General features: G+C 40.5%; 1 protein-coding gene and 1 long non-coding RNA gene across 4 annotated transcripts in view; one reads left to right on the plus strand and one right to left on the minus strand.

Annotated features, from left to right (window-relative positions):
* Positions 1-383: 383 nt before the first annotated feature.
* Positions 384-20072, minus strand: LOC129035065 (uncharacterized). The gene is made up of 4 exons (XR_008502095.1): positions 19982-20072; positions 12078-12128; positions 2967-3077; positions 384-522 (listed from the first exon to the last, which is right to left on the minus strand). It is a non-coding gene; the product is annotated as an uncharacterized LOC129035065 (long non-coding RNA).
* Positions 12670-20518, plus strand: part of PARM1 (prostate androgen-regulated mucin-like protein 1) — a 119223-nt gene continuing 111374 nt past the window's right edge. Inside the window, exons 1-2 of one of the 3 annotated variants that reach the window (XM_054485122.2) lie at positions 12688-12983; positions 19990-20088. In XM_054485122.2, coding sequence (XP_054341097.1) covers positions 12941-12983; positions 19990-20088 — 142 coding nt within the window. In that variant the 5' untranslated portion in view covers positions 12688-12940. Of the gene's footprint in view, positions 12984-19989; positions 20089-20518 lie in introns of all 3 variants that reach the window. The other 2 variants (XM_054485123.2, XM_054485124.2) reach the window with 2 other exon arrangements.

Consider the following 20518-nt stretch of genomic DNA (forward strand, 5'->3'; position numbering starts at 1 on the left):
GCCTGATGGCAAAAGGAGACGTAGAAGGTAATTCGTAAAAACCTCAGCTCAGCTCCATAGTGAAAAAGGAAACAAAACAAATAAGGAAAATAGTCTATCTCATAAATCAGAATCATAGCCCTAATGTCACATGGATTTGGAGTTTGAATATACACTAACTACCTCAAGAAATCCCATCTAATAATTTGAAGTTGTTACAGGATTGAACTAATCCAGAACATGTAGCAAAATCAAATGGAAATCTCTAGAGCATGGGGAGATAAACTATGGCCAGCAGGCCAAATCTGTTTTTGTATAACCTGTGACCTCAGAATGGTTGGAAAAATGCAAAAGAATATTTAAAGACACCTGAAAATGATTTGAAATTCAAATTTCAGATTCTGTAACAAAAATTGTATTGAAACAGAGCTACAGTCATTTCTTTATTGCTTGTGGCAAATTTCATACAACAGCAGTGTTAGTGTTGAGCAGTTGTGACAGAGACTGCGGCATTTTCATGGCTTCACACTGCTTCTCGGTGCACTACAAATCACAGTGAAAAATGCATAGGTTGGAAGCATTTTGAGTGTCACACGTATTGCCTGTCTTTGTTTTGTGCTACTATAACAAAATACCAGACATTGCGTAAATTATAACGAGCATGAATTTATTGGCACATGTTTCTGGAGACTTAGGCCAAGATCAAGGGGCTGGCGTTGTGTGAAGGCCTTCTTGTTGTGCCATCTCATGGCTAAGGGCAAAGGTTGAAAGGGGTTGATCTTTTATATCAAACCCACTCTCATGATAATAATATTAATTCATTCACTTCACCCCCATGGCCTAATCATCTCTCATTAAGCCCCATCTCCCAACACAATGCATTAGGAATTGAAATTTCAATACACGCTATTTAGAGGACATATTCAGCACATACCATCGCGTTTTATCTTATTTTTTTATTGTTATTGCATACGCATCTTGCCAAAATAAAACAAACAAGAAAATGAAGAGAAAAACAGATATTGAATATCACATTTTAAAAATAGAATGGAAAGTAGATTATTTTGTTATCTAAATCAATTGTAAGCATTGTGTTTTATATATATTATTACATCATTGCTACTTTAAAAGAATACAACACAGGTCTACAGTACCAGACTAAATAATTGCCACACTATCTTTGATATACAATACTCCCTGAGTCAGAAAAATTTGAAACTTTATAACAAAATATCTCAGTAGATTTTTCCCACAGAAGTCTGAAATGAATCTTCAACCAAAGTAAGTTTCCAAGTAGTTTGGTTTTTAGTCAAGCAAGAAAAGTCATTTATCAGGTGCAAGTTAATTATATTTTATTCAATTGCAGCAACAATAACAACAAAAAAAGATGTCCAAAGAAAGTAAACTTGTTTAGATTATTAATCTTTCTGTGAGAACAGTTGCTTAATAAGTTGAGGATGTTGGGAGTCAATTTTGAACAAATTAAGAAAGAAGGAAAATAATTTCTAGTGTTTTTCTTTGGCTCTTGATGAGCTGACAGTTGTTACCAAACACTATTCAGTTGTTGGTGTTTATTTGATAATTTAATACTGACTTTGAAGTGAATAACATGAATTCATAGCCTCTATGAATGGTCTGAGTAAAACTGCAGTCAAGAATATTTTCAAAGTCGAGAAAACTCAAATTCAGTGTAATCTGAAGTGGAATCTACTAAACTGTGTAACAACTGATGCTAGCAAAAGTGTTCAGAAAAAAAGACAGTTGGACAAATTCATAAAGATTGTGAAAATATAAAGTGTTTAGAGGCAAGGGAAATTTATCAAAATGCTCACAGAGTAGCAGGAAGGGCAAGAATGTGGTCGGGCCTCAAGGGCAAGTGGAACCAGGGACTGGAATGCTACCAAGCTTCTCCCATTTCTGGTTCTCTCTGAGAGTTGGGTTTCTCTATCCTATTTTAGACTAGCTTTTTCTACATGCTTGGGTGGTTCACCAAAATGCCAGAACTTCATAACTTTGTTCCCAGAGAGCAACTATTAGTGACATTTTCTGGTTCCAAGTTTAAGAATTCTGAGAAAGTATACTGAATATAAAGAGTCTGGTGTCTACCCTATACCAGTCACCCATAGGGTAGGAGGCAGCCTCCATAGGAAAATAGCCACCACCATTGAAACTAGTTGCTTAAAGCAGAGGAAAGAACACTTATCTGAAGAAAGGGATACTCTAGGCAGTTAAAACAGTTAATGTCCTTCACAATTTTCTAAGATATTTCTCTAAGCCAGCAGTTCTCAAAGTGTCGTTCACAAACTCCTAGGAGTCTGATCCTTTTAGATCTGTGAAGTCAAAGCTATTTTCATAATATTACTAAGATGCTATTTATCTCTTTTTTTGCATTTTGATTTTTCCATTGATGCTACAAAAGCAATTGTGGGTAAAACTTCTGGTGCTTTAACACAAATGCAGGCAGTGGCACCAAACTACACTAGTAGTCATTGTATTACCACCATTCATGCCCTTATGAATGTCCTTAATGAAGCAGCAAAAATTCTTAATTTTTATAAAATCTTGATCTTGAACACACATCTTTTTCATATAAACGAATGAAAAGTATGCATAAAGCATTTTTGCTGAATACCAAAGTAAGTGATTGTTCCAAGGAAATGTATGTATGTGATGACTTGAATTGAAAGCTAACCTAGCCACTTTTTTATGAAACACTATTTTCACTTGAAAACATTATTAACAGACAAACTATGGGTATTTAGGCTTCAGTATTTGTGAGACATTTTCTCTATGAAGTTAGCATGTCATGTCAAACAAAACAAATGTGGCCAGGTGCAGTGACTCACACCTGTAATCCCAGCACTTTGGGAGGCTGAGTCTGAAGGATTGCTCGAGCCCAGGAATTCAAGACCAGCCTGGGCAGCACACAGAGACCCCATCCCTACAAAACATTAAAAAAAAAATTAGCTAGGCATGATGATACACACCTGTAGTTCCAGCTACTCAGGAGGCTGAAGCAGGAAGTTCGAGGCTACAGTGAGCCATGATCATGCCACTGCACTCCATCCTGGATCCTGGGAGACAGAGCAAGCCCCTGTCTCAAAAAAAAAAACAAAAAGAAAAAGAAAAATAAATGAAAGAAGAAGGGAAGGAAAGAAGGAAGGAAGGAGGGAGGGAAGGAAAGAAGGAAGGAAGGAGGGAAGGAAGGAAGGAAGAAAGGAAGGAAAGACAGAAGGACGGAGGGAAGGAAATAAAATAATTGACATTATTTGGTACCAATAAGATTCAAGCTTTCAAGGGAATATTAGAATTCTGTGAAACTTGTATTTTTTACTAGTAGTTTGACAGTTTCCAATGATTAAAGATTCCTCTGATGATATAGGTGAAGATGTTAACAAATGTGACTTTTTGATATTGTATAATGAAATATGTTAAAATTTGAATGAACTTGGTGAACCAATATTTTCTATGTGACCAATGCATTATGATATAAAATCATGCATGGATAAAAGATATATTCAAGATATAAGATAGATCAATGGATTTGAATTTGACAGAATATGAAAATTACACTGAAATGCTTTTGGATTCTGTATTGCAACAAACTTTTAAGAAATTACTGTTTGTTGAGTATTCATGTAGTATAAAAGAGGACAGATCACAATTATCTGAAGGGGATCTTAAAATGTTCCTTCAACCTAAATAAACAGTTTGGCCAGGAGTGGGAAGGCAGGTTCTTAATAAGTGTTAGGGGTATAAAGGGATCCTAAGACCAAAAAGGTTGAGAAATGCTACTCTAAACTATGCATATGTAAATTCCTAAGGATAAGGGACATTGTCCCTTATTTCCTGGGTGTCTTTGAGTAGTAAGTAATCTTACTACTAGTAGTAGTAAGTAGTAGTAAGGAATATAATTCTTCCAAATATTACAGAAATATTTGGTATGATTTTACTATTTTTACTTTTTATTTACTAATTTTTATTTTTATTTTATTAATTAATTAATTAATTAATTAATTTTTGAGATAGAGTCTCGCTCTGTCACCCAGGCTGGAGTGCACTGGTGTGATCTTGACTCACTGCAAGCTCCACTTCCTGGGTTCACCCCATTCTCCTGCCTCAGCCTCCCAAGTAGCTGGGACTACAGGCGCCTGCCACTACCCCCGGCTAATTTTTTTTTTTGTATTTTTAGTAGAGATGGAGTTTCACCGTGTTAGCCAGGATGGTCTGGATCTCCTGACCTCGTGATCCACCCACCTCAGACAAGTACTCACTCTGTTGTCAAGGCTGGAGTGCAGTAGGACTATCACAGGTCACTGCAGCCTCAGCCTCCTGGACTCAAGTGATTCTCTCATCTCAGCCTTCTGAGTAACTAGAACCACAGCACATATCACCACACCTGACTAAATTTTTTGTGTTTTGTAGAGTCAGGGTCTCCCTCTGTTGCCCAGGCTGGTCTTGAACTCCTGGACTCAAGCAGTCCTCCCACCTTGGCCTCCCAAAGGGCTGGGATTACAGACATGAGCCACCATGTCCAGTCTGATTTTACTATTAATAACAATTTTTCAACATCACCATAATCATTTCTACCAAAAATAACAGCAAATATTTGTTAAGAGTCTACTCTGTCTAGGTTCAATTCCAAATAATTTCCATGCATTTAATACTTAAAACAACGCTTTGAAGTAATGGATTATTATTATCATCTCCATTTCACAAATTGGGAAACTGAGGGTAGAGGGGTTAAGTAAGTTGCCTCAGCCTATGCAATCAGCAAGTTTCAAGCTTTCAACTACTACACAGTACTGTCAGTTGAGAAAGCCTCAGTAGCACCGTTTCTTACTTTTATAGAACATATTCAGAGGCATGGCAAAAGACTAGGTCCAGGTTCTAAAACTGCACTGTCCATTATGATTGCTACTAGCCACGTTTGGCTTTTGAACACTTGAAATTGAGATGAATTCATGTTAGAATTGCAATTTCCTACAAGTATAAAATATACACTAGAATTTGAAGATTTTGAATTTTTTTAATGTAAAATATCTCAATTTTTTATATTTATTACCTGTCAAAATAATATTTTAGATATATTAAAGCATATTATTAAAATTAATATAACTTAGTTTTACTTTTTTAAAATGTGTCTCCATTCCTATATGACTTGTAATTTATTTCTATTGGATAGTACTGTATCAACTCAATTAAGTTTTGCACTAGTTTAAATAGAAGATTTCATTATGTGCGTCACATCCAAGAAGGAGTTTCTTCCTTCCTGAAATATTGTCAGGGCTGTAAACCAAAAGGTATTTGAGACAGGTCTTTATCAGTTTAGAAGTTTATTTTGCCAAGGTTAGGGACATGTCCATGACACAGCCTCAGGAGATCCTGAGAGCACGTGCCCAAAGTAGTTCAGGACAAGACTTGGTTTTATATGTTTTAGGGAGACAGAAGACATCAGTCAATACACGTAAGATGTACATTGTTTTGGTCCGGAAAAGCAGGACAACTCGAACTAGGAGCTTCCAGGTTCGAGTTGAATTGGAAAATTCAAAGATTTTCCAATTGGCAATTGGTTGAAAGAGTTGATCCAAAGACCTGGAATCAATAGAAGGGAGTGTCTGGGTTAAGATAAGGGGTTGTGGAGACAAAGGTTCTTATTATGCAGATGAAGCCTCCACGTAGCAGGCTTCAGAGAAAATAGATTATAAATATTTCTTATCAGCCTTAAAGAGTCTGTTTCGTCAGTCTTAAGGTCTCCATTTTAAAGTTAATGATGATCGTCTATGCCTGAATTCCAAAGGGAGGAAGATTAATGAGGCATATCTGACCTCCATTTCCCATCATGGCCTGAACTAGTTTTTCCAGTTAACTTTGGAATCCCCTTGGCCAAGAGGAAGGGTCAATTGGGTTGGCTGGGGAGCTTAGAATTTTATTTTTGGTTTAGAGGGCTTTATTCTTAATTAAAATAAAAATTACTGACACATGGTTTATTGTCCTCAAGTACCCCATGCAGCCTCAAACAATGTTATTTAAATCAGGGAAATTATCATGTTTCATCATACTCTTTTAAAACTGCCCCATTCAAGCAGATTTTCTTAACTGAGTTCCAAATTTACCCTTTTGCACATATTGCACTACTCCCTTTAATCTTTTTTGCCATTAAAAGTAAAAATTGGAGTTAAGAAGAGAAAAGCAAAGTAATGGGAAGAAGTGTGGCAGACCCAAAGAAAATATTTTGCAATGCCTCTTGGAGAGAGAGAAATAAAGCCAAGACAAAATATATCAGGGTCTTGAGGCTGCTGCATTTTTGCCTTTGGGAAGGAGGGTGAGGTGGGGAAGGGGCTGACAGAGATAGTTTAGAGCTTTCCACTGCAGCTCAGTTGTAGCAGGAGAGTGATTACTAAGGGTAGAGCCCAAGACGCACAGTTCTGTGTGTCAAGAAATACCCACACCAGGTATTAATGTTTTCTTCTTGTGTTTTATTTATTTTTTATTTTTTCTAAGACAGAGTTTTGCTCTTGTCGCCCAGGCTGGAGTGCAATGATGCGATCTCAGCTCACTATAATCTCTACCTCCTGGGTTCAAGCGAGTCTCCTACCTCAGTCTCCCAAGTGCCTGAGATTACAGGCATGTACCACCACACCCAGCTAATTTTTGTATTTTTTGTAGAGATGGGGTTTCACCATGTTGGCCAGGCTGGTCTTGAACTCCCGACCTAAGGGGATCTGCCCACCTCAGCCTCCCAAAGTGCTGGAATTACAGGCATAAGCCACCATACCCAGCCATTTTCTCCTTGTATTTTAGAACACCTAATTTTTTAATGCACTCCAAAACTTCTCCTCTAATAATGGCTGACATTTATTGGTACTTAGAACACACCTTGGCCGGGCGTGGTGGCTCACGCCTGTAATCCCAGCACTTTGGGAAGCCAAGGCAGGCGGATCACGAGGTCAGGAGATCGAGACCATCCTGGCTAACACGGTGAAACCCCGTCTCTACTAAAAATACAAAAAAATTAGCCGGACGTGGTGGCAGGCGCCTGTAGTCCCAGCTACTCCGGAGGTTGAGGCAGGAGAATGGGGTGAACCCGGGAGGCAGAGCTTGCAGTGAGCCGAGATCACACCACTGCACTCTAGCCTGGGTGATAGAGCAAGACTCCATCTCAAAAAAAAAAAAAAAAAAAAAAAAGAACACACCAAGCCTCTCACATATATAATCCATTCAATCTTCCCTATAATGCCAGGAGGAAACTATCCTATGCTTGTACCACTATTATATTTTGGAAGCACAAAATTTGTCTGATTTCATAGGTTCATAGCTAGAGAGGAATTTTGCCTCACAATGAATTATACCTGAAGTCTCACCTATATCTGATTTTTATAATATTTCAATGAGACTTTGGATTTTAGATGCTGGAATGGGTTAAGGCTTTTGGGGCTGTTGGAGTGGATGGAGTGAATGTATTTTGCATGTGAGAGGATATGAATTTTGAGGGGGCCAAAGGGTGAAATGTTATGAACTGAATGTGTCCCCCAAAATTTACATGCTGAAGCTCTAACCCCCAATAGACTAGAGTTGAAGATAGGGCTTTAAGTAAGTAATTAAGGTTAAATGAGGTTATATAGATGGGACTCTAATCCAACAGGACAAGTATCCTTATAAGAAGAGGAAGAGATACCAGGAGTGTGAACATACACAGAAAAGGTCATATGAGAATATAGTGAGAAGACAGCCACCTGCAAGACAAGGAGAGAGGTCTTACCAGAAACCAACACTGCCAGCACCTTTGAGACAGGAATAATACAGGGTGGTTGCAGGAGAATAGAAAATTCCAGACAGCAGTTTTGCATGACTAGCAAAAGGAAACTGTTGAAATAGCTGCAGAAGCTAGGAACTGATAAGACCCTGAAAACCCAAGGTATGGCCCCAGCTGGCTAAGACCAACTGGATCCAACATGGCACTGGATTTGACCTAGATTTCTCCTAGGATCTCATTATATTATTGTTAACATTATCGATTACATACCCACCAGTGCCATGACAGTCCTGAGAACACCCATATTTGGTGTAAAAAAATAGGTGGCACCACAGTTCTGAGAAATCTCTAATTTTTTCCAGAAATTTTAATGAATATTTCACCCCTTGGTTAAAGAAGCCCATAAAGACAGAAACTCCAAACTCCATCAAACAACTCTGTCTTAAGTACCCCCACAATCCCCTTTCTTGAGTATATGCTTTTCACTTTGCAATAAATCTCCTACTGTCACTATTTTGTGACTCATTCTTGAATTCCTTCTTGCAATGGTGTCAAGAGCCTGAACACTGGTATCACCTTGGCCTTAGACATCCAACTTCCATAACATGGAAAAAATACATTTATATTGTTTAAGCCACCTAGTTGGTGATGTTCTGCTATGGCAGCCCTAGCAGACTGATACAGAAACAAAGGAATAGAGGTGCCAAATAATTAATTAGAGTCACTCAGTTAGTAGATGGCAGAGGGGATTAGGACCCAACCTCTAACCACTGCAGCTCTCTCAGCCAAGTTATTCTCTCACTTAAGCCAAGAGTCCAGATGAAACCATCTCACGATATCAAGAATCCAGAAACAATACTTCTATATTATCTAAAATATATTATGTAAAATTATAAAATATAGTATATTCAGGATGTAAAAATCTAAGTCAGCCAAGAGCAATTTTTTTTTGGTAAAATATTAAAAGTCCACAACACTAAAAATTCATTTTAACAATGATCAGAAAAGAGTCAAAGTCAGTAAAAGGTAGATTTATCTGAGATTTTATCCCAGTGGAGTATTATAAAAGAACTAAGAATTCTACTAAAAAAAATGGCTTTTGCTGTAAGTCATAATTAAGGGTTACATGCAAATTCCATCCCTGACCCCACCGAGGAGTTCTAGTTCCCCTGCTATTATATCTCATTGCATCCCTTAGTTTCCTTCAAAGTTTTATTCTGTATAAGTATTCTCAGTTTCTTACTTTGTAAAATTTGGATAATAATAGTATTTGGGGGGAGAAAAGATAATTTTTCTCTCTACCTTTTATGAGTTCTAAGCTGGGATCCCCTCTAACAAAAGACAGATTAACAACAACAAAAACCCCACAAGGTTATTAACATGTATATTTCATATATATATATATATATATATATATATAGGAGATAGTCAGGGAATTAGTAATTTTCAGAGAGGTGACTTTGAATTCAAACTTAAATATCATCTTCAGCTGAAACAAAGAAAGAGGAGTATGGGGGTAGGGGTGCAGTTATGAGGAAGTGACCAGGTAAAGCATGGCAAACAAAGGTAAAGTTTGTTATGCATATTTAGGTCAGTGCCCTCTCCATTGATAAGAGTTTCCAGTAATTTATGCCATCCTTTTCTTCCTAGATCTCAGAGGAAGACATTTTTACAAATGAAAATTTCCTTTATAGATTTAAATTCACCCTACAAAAAGGTAATTCCACTCTGTTCTCAGAGTTGCTCCTATAGCTGCTGTTTCTCAAACAAATACTTATACTGAAAAGGCATATTCTGAAGTGGCACATTCTGGTCTTCTACAGTATCTATCTCACAGAGTTAGAGTGTAGAAATGTAAACACATGACTGTACATAAAATGCTTGAAACAATTAATAAATTTTCATCATTATTATTATTGTAGCATTTAATATAATGTTATTGCATATGTCTTTGTGATTATTCATTCAATGTTTAACTCCCCACTACTAGAAAATAAGTTTCCTGGTGCAGGGACAATTAGCCCCTGTGGCACATATCACAATGTTCCCTGCTATAGAGTTCTCGTCTCTATCTGAGCACACAAAAATAACATGCTTTCTTGCTTTCTTGAAGTTGGGCATGGCCATTGACTTGCCTTAGCCCATAAAATATGAACAGAAGTGTCACTTTTAGGTGGAAGATTTAAATACTTAATTCTCCACTTCTCTCTTTCCCTAACTCAGTGGATGTGAAACTGTTAGAGGTGGAAGTTATTTGAGTCACCGGCGGGGACTGCAGCAACCTCAATTCTTGCCTCAGAAGGAAGAATACAACTGAGGGGCATAAGGCAGAATAAGAGATTGAGGCAAGTTTCAGAGCAAGAGTGGAAGTTAATTAAAAAGCTTTAGAGCAGCAAGAAAGGAAAGCACAGTTGGAAGAGGCCTAAGCGGGCATCTTGGAGGTCAAGTGCCCCATTTGACCTTGGACTTAGGGTTTTACATGCTGGCCTACTTCTGGCGTCTTGCATTGCTTTAATGCCCCCAGAAGGTCATATACCAGTTAAACTCCACCATTTTGCATCTTAATGCACATGCTTGAGTTCAGTCGCCCACCTCCTGAGATCTTATTGGAAGCTACTGATTACCAGTTTCATGTGTTCCCTATTTATGGGGAGATGGACATTCCCTCGTGCCAGCTGTAACCAATTATTATTTTAGAGAGACAGTTAATAACTGCCTGGCCATCACATGATGGTTACCTGACTTTCCTGGTGGGGTGTGGGGGGAGCCCTCTGCTGCCCCACTCATGCCTAGCTAGCTACCTACTGTAACAAAAGCAGGTTTCGATATGGCGGTACAATACTGAATCCTGAGGACAGCTACTCTGAGGAGTAACCTGGATCCACAGCAGACTCTGATGAGCAAAAAATAAACCATTATCGCTTAAGCTTGGGAGACTTTGGGCTGGTTTATTACAGCAGCATAGCCTACACTACCCTGGCTATTACAACCATTATATTCCCATTGCCTAGCATAAGGGCTGGCATAAAATAAGTGATTAAATATGCTCTGACTAAATTAATTAATAAATTAAAATTTTTAATCAGCAATTAAAATGAACTATTTTAATCAAAGAAATTATTTCAACTCTATCCTGCGTGCAATAGAAAAGTTTTGGAAATTTTCACTGATTAGTGTGTAGGGGTCATGATTCTTTGAGTACCAAACCATTATCTTAGATATCAAGGTTGGAGTTGCACGTGCTTTGCACTCCGGAAAGGCTCCTTCAAGTTTTGCTGAATTTCAATTGAATAAATTTTTTCTGTGAAGTGGTCTTCAAAAACCTTTATTTCTGCCATGGAGTCACTTACTTAACCTGCCCTATTTAAAGGGGCTAGTGCCTGATAGAATGTCACTGCATAACTCCATCTGTGTGTGGTCCCTGCATCCATGACAACCAAAACCCAGATGCAGAAATTGTTCATAATCACACAGATTACCCTAGAAACCGGAAGGACCTTGAAGTCAAAAGCATTCAGAGAACATGTTGAACAAACTGAATTTGCAGTTTATCTGGCCAGGGAGGATGGAGAGGGGATGGGCACTTGGTTTGAGTATTTTTTGTTTCTCATTCCAACAGAAATTAATAGATTTACCGAAACAAAGAGAAAAAAATATGATCCAAATTTAATCTGGTTGTGGAAGTGTGAGCAAAATCTACAAGTGGTAGTGTGATAGAGTCAGGCAGAGGAATTGACCATAGATAAGGTGCTCAGGCCTCCTGGAGTCAGCTTCTGGTATGTGAGAAAGAAGTGAGAACAGAGCCCATGGCATATGAAGAAGATATTACAGAAAAAAGAAAGCTGTCTTCCATGCAAATCATTTCTTTACAAAGGCGTGTTAACTCCTGCAATGCCCCAGCTCTAGTGACTAGGGAACCAACAGGTTCATTAATAACAGAATTGGGAGAGAACCTGGCATCTGCTTTGATCGAAGTGTGAGAATTAAGCAAGCTTAAAGTGTAGCAGGAGCAGGGAGGGAACTGAATGAAAGGTCAGTTCTAATCTGTAGGCTTTGGAGAAGCTTTGGGCTCTCAAGAGGGAGTAGAGTACAGAGGCTGAGCGGGGTGCCTGGGCAGGCATCTTATCACTACTTGCGAGTTGTGTGAACTCGGGCAAGTTAAACTTCTCTGTGCTTCCACTTTCTCCCCTGAAAACGAGGATATAATCTCCAAGGATTGTTGTGAGAACTAAATGACTTGGTTGATTCCTGAACGGCACGTTGTCCAGTGCCTAGCACATAGCCATCACTCAGGAAACGTCAGCCTTTGATATTATGGGCCTAGTGCACAAACTATTCTTACCAGTTACGCGACCTTGAGAGCATTGTCTTCTCTGTGCCTTCATTTTCTCACCTGTAAAATGGAATAATAATAATTCTTAGAAGTATTCATGAAACAACGCCTAGTGGGGTGTCTGGCTTAGTTATCCCACCTGACATTAGTATTTTCTTCTGGTAAGAAGCTGAATACAGCGGCAGACATCCTGGTTCAGGCGTCAGGAAGCTCAGCCGGGTTTAATGTGGATGAGGGTTTAATGATGTACACGCAGACGTGTTTGGACAAATGAAGAAGGTCCTCATTCTTGAAACGTGCCGGTTCTCCGAGGGAACTCCTAAAATGCCATAAGGTCACCTTTTTAAAGGCTGTAAGCTCATGTAAGAAAAGCTGAGCTAGATTCCTAAGGGCAGAGATGTGCTCACATTTCTCTGCATCCCTAGTTCCCAGCACAGTGCAAGGCGCTGCAAACATTTGCTGAACCCACGGTCTCGTGTCCTGACTGTCCAGCAGAGGCCGCTCTGGGCCGGGGCTCTCGGGACCTGAGGGCTGAGAGAAGGAAGGCCAGGGGGTGGCCCTGTCATCGCCGCGGGGCCCGGGTGGGAGGGGTTTGGCAGCGGCAGGCGCGGCGGCGGCGGCGGCGGAGGCGGCCCCGGGCTCGGGCGGCTGGGATGGAGCAGAAGCGCGCGGAGCACCAGAGGGCACGCAGCTGACGGAGCTGCTCTGCGTTCGCCTCGTTTGCCTCGCGCCCTCCACTGAAGCTGTCCGCGCCTCCCGGCTCCCACCGCAGCCCACCCGGCAGAGGAGTCGCTACCAGCGCCCAGTGCGCTCTGTCAGTCCGCAAACTCCCTGCCGCCCGCCCCGGGCTGGGCACAAAACACCAGGCTACCATGGTCTATAAGACTCTCTTCGCTCTTTGCATCTTAACTGCAGGTAATTGGCGCCATCCTCCCGGAAGGGCAGGTCGCGGGGTGGGCCTCAGTAGCGAGCGCGGGGTCGGGGCTGAAGCCAGGAGATCCGGCAGTGAGTCGCCGCGCGCCTCCGGGTGAGTGCGCAGGTGTGTGCGCACTTAGATTTGGGGTGATGTGCACCTTTGGCGGTCCCGAACCGTACCGAGGGAGGGGACGATGGGGTCCTTCCTGCCGCAGCCCGTGGCCGCACAAACTCCAGCTTTGTAGAACAGGTGGCTGGCTGGCTGAGCGGCGTGTTCGAACCCCGGGTGGGCAACACGGACTGCGCCTCAAGGCTTCTCTTTCTTCACCAGGGTTTCGGAGCGCACTCTGCCAAATACGGGATCAGACTTCTTGTTGTGGTTGGGCCCTGGAAGGGTTGAAAAAGCCGGGGAAGTGGGTGTGGGAGGTTCGCATCTGGGAAGGCTTCAGCAGCGGCTGCGCGCCTGGCGGGGCTGGTTTGCTTTCTCGAGTCTTGGCGGTCTCTGATCTCCGGCGTCGCTTCCTAGTTATGCTTAGGATGATGTGGCACTAACAGTTAGCGGCCTGGCCTTGGTCAGGCTCGCAATCGTCACTGGGGGTAGCAAGGCTACCTTCTGCCCCAGAGCTCCCCAAAAACGTATCCCATAGAAGAAACTGTTAACTTGGCTAAAGTAGCATCCTCTCCCCTCCCCCTGCACCACCTCTGAAAGGCTTCGTAGGAGCCACCCTCGGGTTTCGGGACCACAGACGGCGGCGACCTCTGGCAGCGGGGATGGGGAAGAGGGGAGCCAGACGACTGAGCTCGGCTTGGCGGGGACCTGGGAGAGATTCAGAAAGACGCTTTGAATCTGGAGTTCAGGTACCTATTTTTCCAGAAAACGTCTCCCGAAAAGGGACAACTGGCTGTGGATATGGTGCTGGTGGGAAAAGTAGCCCGACTGCGCGGCCACTGGCATTTTCAGTTTAAATGTGACCCAAAGTTACACAGCGCAAACCGATTCTACTCATGCTTTAGTCCGTATTTCCTCCCTCTGAGTTCGTCGGGTTCCTACAATTGTGGACACGAGTCGTCGCAATCCCTTGAAAAGAAGCTAGCGGTTTTCAGGCAGCTCACAGTGGGTAATGCAGTTATAAGGAAGAGTTTCCCAACTTGAAACTATAGCGTATTTTCTCTACTTACTGAACGCCCGTCTGAGAAAACCTCTTTCGCGCTAGTATCTCGGCACGGTTTGGAGACGCGTCTGCGGACAGTTCCCGAATACTCGCAGGCGGCTTTGGCTTCCCAGCCTCGGGCTGAGCTGAGAGAGCCTGGGTCCGGCAGGTGTAATAGGCAGCAGAGCTCCCGGCTGGCTGCAGGTGGTAATTCCTGTAATCCTCAAAGCAGGAGATGCTTACGTAGTGACACGGAAGGTACCTTTACTTCTCCTCACTCAAAAATATTTTCTTGAGGTTCAGAAACCCTTGAGTGAGTCAGTAGAGAGGTTCGTTTGCAAATTTGATTTAGTGGCTTGTCTTGTTTATTTAATCATTTCCTTTTTTGAACAACTCTGGCAGTTGTCAAAACCGGGATTAACCCTAACAAACAGTGTATTGTAGCTTCCCCACCCCCACCCCAAGAAGCTCTTTTTTTTTTTTTTTTTTTTTATTCAGCGTTACAGTTTAGCTCCGCTATTCCTGGAGGAATATCACCCTTGACCCACCACCAGAGCGAGGAGACTGGTGGGCCAGGGACCGGCTGAGCACCACTCCTACCCCCACGCACTAATTAGGATCAGAGCCCAGATGGTCACAGCCTTCCAGCTGTGAGGCTCGAGACTCAGGAAGACATACTGCCTCATTTCCCTAGTTATGCTTCGATGTGCATATCCCAAGCTGAAAATGATGAAGCTAATGGACGCTGCATTCACCCTGAAGTTTGCGCCTTTGAAGGAATCTCTTTAAGACGTCAGCTTGTTGTTAGAGCTAATTTGCAATAAATCGTCCGAAAAAATAATATGAAAATTGGCATAAATACCTCATGAGATTCTTTGCACCTTAATTTTAAGATGTTTTCAGAATGTAAAATATCATTTTTAAAGAAAAAAATAGACGTGTTTGTTGGTAAAGAAGAAAGGGATGAGGGCTCTTGAAATGAAAGTGGCACGTGTGTTTTGGGGGCTTATCCCAGAACTCCCCTAGCAAATCTCTAGTTTCACCTGGCCTTGTGTCTTTTCTGTTTCCTTCTCATTTTCCCCTTCTAGCCTTAGGCTTCAATAATATTTCTGTAAAATTCTTAAGGTGACACTTTCTTGAGCCAGGAACAGCGTTAGGCAGGGGCCTATTTTTTGGCTCAACAAATCCTCTCAAAATACACACGGTATTTCCTCCAGCACATACAATGGATACTTGCAAATATGTGTGCATTGTCAACAAGCCGACAAGGGTAGATCTCTACATTTATTCACTCGGGTACATATAAATATATTTATATATTTTTAGACAAAGGGTCTAGCTCTGTCACCTAGACTGGAGTGCAATGGCGCGATTCCAGTTCCACTGCAACTTCGGCCTCCCCTTCCTCTCACCTCAAGCTCCCGAGTAGCTGGGACTACAGGCTCACACCACCATAGGCAGCTAAATTTTTTTATTTTTTGTAGATATGGGGGTTATTCCTATGTTGCCCAGGTTGGTCTTGAACTCCTGAACGTAAGTGATCCTCCCACCTTGGTCATCCAAAGTACTGGGATGACAGATGTGAGCCACTGTGCCCGGCCTCACTTCTATTTCTAAAAGGAGAGAGAAATCTTAGATGGTCTTCAGTTCTCCCAAGGTTGATTATGGTAGAAAACTAGCATGTCTATTCTATAAACCATTTTCAAACACTTCTTATGCCAGTATAAGGCATATTGGAGTAGTGATTCCAGATTAAAATACAAACCAGAGCCTCCAACGTTTATCCCCAAAACCAGGAAGGGAACGAGAATGGCAGGCCCCTGGTAGCTTCCACATTTATCCCTCTCCTGCTCCCCTCTGGATTCTCTTCCTTTGTTCTTGCCACCATGGTTGTTACATTCAAGTTGCTTTTTTTTTTTTTTTTTTTGAGACAGAGTCTCTCTCTGTCGCCCAGGCTGGAGTGCAGTGGCAGTGGCGCGATCTCGGCTCACTAGCAAACTCCGCCTCCCGGGTTCACGCCATTCTCCCGCCTCAGCCTCCCGAGTAGCTGGGACTACAGGCGCCCGCCACCACGCCCGGCTAATTTTTTTTTTGTATTTTTAGTAAAGACGGGGTTTCACCGTGTTAGCCAGGATGGTCTCGATCTCCTGACCTCGTGATCCACCCGCCTCGGCCTCCCAAAGTGCTGGGATTACAGGCGTGAGCCACCGCGCCCGGCCACATTCAAGTTTGTTATGGCCCTATTTATTTAAAAACTCCCTCAGTGAAGTATGAGATATATTAGAACTTTCAAAGGCATTTTCTGAATACTCAAGAAGGACAAAAAGGAAAGACACAAGGTAAGAGAGGCACAAACCTGATGGTCCTGTTTCTACCGCCCTGGGTCGGCTCTGTTTGCCCCTGTCTCCTCTCAGGACCTTCCACCCATTACCCAGGCACCCTGCGCAGACGTATTGGTCTCTTGGTGATTAAGAGGTAGATCACTAGAGAGCTAGATTCCCAGTCTGCCACCCAGCTAGGGATCTATTTGTGTTCTGGATCTGGTAGATACCTCTTCTCCAGGTAACTAACATCTAGAATGTCCTTATCCTTGAAGGAAGACTTACTTCACCTTGCACATTTATGACTCTGTACTTGATATATGTCAGCTTAGTAGCCTTATCACACATATATTAAAATACACAAAATTGTGCACACATTTAAAGGAACAGGAAGGCTGATTATGATTTGTTGGGGGTGGTTGTGAAGCGTCACTTGCATTCCTTAGCCTGAGAAACTCCTATTCCCCTGAAATCTGTGGTCACAGTCAAAGATGTGGCATTTCCTTCACATGAAAACTGACCTGAGAAGGTGGATGAACACTCTTTGTTGTTATCTGATGCATTTACAGAGGCAGTGTTTCAAGATGCTAAGTGCGTAGATTCTGCAGCTAGATTGCCTAAGTAAAAATCTAAGTTTTACTACTTACTAATTGTGTGATTGAGGACAAGTACATTAACCACTCTGCATTTTTTTATCTACAAAATTTGGAGAATAAAAAATTGGAGTTATTGAAAGTGTTCAATAACTGAATATACCTATAGGTATACAGTGCTGGAGACATAGCAAATGCTCAATAAGTGTTAGCTGTTGTTGTTGCTATTATTCATATTAATGAAGTGTACTATATGCTGCACTAATTAGGTCGTCCTCTCCAAAAGCAGAGTTTATATGTTTGTACTTGGACTATGTAAATCAAAGATCTCAACTAATAGTCCAGTGCAGTGCCAGCTGTTCCAGCAAACCAATGTGCAAATGAAGAAGATATTCAGCTGAGCCTACTAAATGCCTAATTTGAAAAGGTTAATAATGTGCCAACTCAGATTTAGCACAAGAGTCCAAAAAATGCTCAGTAACAAATAGATGTAAAGTCTCACCAAGGACTTTATTTCTTCCATAGAAACTTTTGCAAACTGGTGTGTTTCAAAAACTCAACTCAGCTAAACCTTAAAGGTCAGGTCCCCAGAGCTACAAACTTAAGATAATTCAGATTAATAACTTAGGAAAAGACAGGTCATTTTGTCTGAATGCTCCAAAACAATAGCAATAATCAATAATTGCCGTATCTCTAATTTAACTTCAGCATTTGACCCCAGTCTAATTGTGCTTGTGTTTTCATGAGAAAAATATTGGTCAAATATTATACTGTTTAAGCAGACTTTCTTAAGCAATAATTTACCCTAAGAGGATTATAGCACCCCACCGGAAGCAATGGACAGCAACATTTTTAAAGTGTTTTCAAAATGAATTTGACTGTCTTAAATCTAAATGAAGGAATCCTGCAATAACAGTTACAACAGTTTGCTTCCGTTTGGAAGTATCTATCACTAAAATTGGGCACATTAGTTTAGAAATCAAACTTATTTATTTGTCTTGTTCATAAGATATCAAATGAAGCAGTTTCTTGAAAAAATTGATGTTTTATGTACAAGACAGTGGTAATTCTGAGAAGAGGTGGGCAGATAGTGAATGTCTGCTTTATCCAATGTTTGCTTTTTGCTTAGAAATACAGAGCTAATAGGTTGTCATCTAGTTAATGTGCAAGCTGGGCAACTATTCAGTAAGACTGATTTGTGTATATAGTTCATGACATTTCTTTTTTTAGTTACAGCTTAAATTATTTAAATGACAGGGTTGATGTAACATTGTATTTTCTGATGTGTGAATCTTTAAATGTTCCTCATAACCCTTTACACCAGCATGGCCAATTTCTTTCACCTGTTTTAACATGGCTTATAGATGTTGGGAACTTTGCCATTGTGTAAGTAATAGAAGTCTTTAAAATGAAATAGACAATTATAGAATTTGTCTCATCTGTGCTTTTCATTGGTGCAGGATGGTATAATGTCAATTGAAAATAGTCTTAATTTTCCTTTGGCTAGTATTGCCGAATTTAGCAAACAAAAACAAAGGTTGTCCGGTCAAATTTGAATGTAAAATAAACAGTGAATTCTAAGTACGTTCCATGCAATATTTGGGACATACTTAGACCAAATCTTTCTTTATTGTTTATCTTAAATTCAAATTCAACTGGTTGTCTTGTTTTTTAACTGCCAACCATACTTTTGGCCTTTCATCTGCAGTTCATTTATGCAGTGACTTTGATACAGGATTAGCTTTATTTTGAAGGCCGCCTCATGGGGCTTTAGTTACCCTGCACCATTTCATTAGAAATAATCTGTTCATGGGAAAACATGGAGATTTAAGAGCAGCTCTCTGGGTTAGCAACTATATGGATTAGGATTTAGAGGCAGCATTCATGACAATGAGATATTTTGATTCTGATTATATATCCATTAACTGTGTATTTCTGAACATTGATGGGATTTCTATAGCCTCCCTAAATGACTTTAACCCCCTTTGACTCTTCCTTTATATAAAAAAGTATATTTTTAATGGTAGCAATGATCTTGCTATAGGGGCTGGGACTCGAAGCCTTCTGGACTCTTTTTTTTAAAAAAGAAAGTTATGATTAAAACTGAAAGCTTTGAATTTCAGTGCTGTCTTTTGTGCCAGAATCTTAAGAAATCTCACAAATATTAATTATATAAGGTTTACATAATCCCTGCTGGATAAGTCTATTGGTATCACTTGGAAGCTGTGGCTATACAGAGCCTTAAGCAACATATTAGATAGAATTTTAAGACAGATGTTTAAGAAAATCCTTTGATCAATTGAACTGTGGTGGATATTTGTACCTTTTATACCTAAGGCAAAAAAATCTGTGAATACCTTACTGTTAAGCGGAAAAAATATTAAGATAAATTACCAGGTGTGATATTTAGGAAACACATCTATTCAGTACAAAATAAGGTGAGTGGTGGAATACACCTTTGATGATAACATCTTTCACTTACATTCCAAATTCCAACATTTGATTTTCTTTTCAATGAACAAGGAAATAAGGACCTGGGAACTTTAGCACAGGTGTTGAACATGAAAAGAATTAGATGAGAGAGGGTTTTGTTTGTTTTTTTTTGTTTTGGCCATGGTTATAAACTTGGAGCTACCATTCAGACTTCCTAGAGATTAGAACACCTTGTATTTCCTAATACGAAATTAACAAAATACATGTTCCCTTTTATGTTGTGATATTTTTACCAGGAGTAGTACACAAGCATAACTTCATTACTTACAGAGTTTATTCACCCACTATTGTATCCATAATGGATAGTTATTGGTCCTCTATCCTTTATGACATGGTTTTAGTTTTGTTGGAAAAGCTTTTGTGATCTGTCTTAGTTCATCTAGGCTGCTATAACAAAACACCATAAACAGTGTAGCTTATAAACAGTATTTATTTCTTACCGTTCTAGAGACTGGGAAGTCCAAGATCAGGGCATCTGCAGGTTCTGCGTCTGGAGGGGGCTGTCTTTCTGGTTCACTAGCTGTGTCTTCCTCATGTGGTAGAAGGGGTAAGGCAGCCCTCTGGGGCCTCTTTTATAAGACACTATCCTCATGATCTAATCACTTCCTAAAGACCACACCTCCTAATACCATCTTTACCTTGGAGATTAGGATTTCAACATATGAATTTTTTTCAGAATGCAAATATTGAAACCATAGCACGATCCCACAGATAGACAGCAGACAGATACCTTAACTAACTAGTGTTGACCATTATTTGATTGTTAAAACACTCCATACTATAGGACTCTTGCTTTGTACTGTAATTGGATTCTTCAGGAAGAACAGTAACAATTATTTTAAAGATTAAAGGTTGTCTGTTTATTTAGTATGTTAGTTACAATGCACTGTCTATATGTATTTAGGGCGATGTTTAAGATCCCAGTCATTCTATTGAGTTAATGTAATGTGTCTTATTAGGAGAGGATTTCAGTATAT

The sequence above is a fragment of the Pongo pygmaeus genome, chromosome 3 (genome assembly GCF_028885625.2).
Source record: "Pongo pygmaeus isolate AG05252 chromosome 3, NHGRI_mPonPyg2-v2.0_pri, whole genome shotgun sequence".
NCBI lineage: Eukaryota > Metazoa > Chordata > Mammalia > Primates > Hominidae > Pongo > Pongo pygmaeus.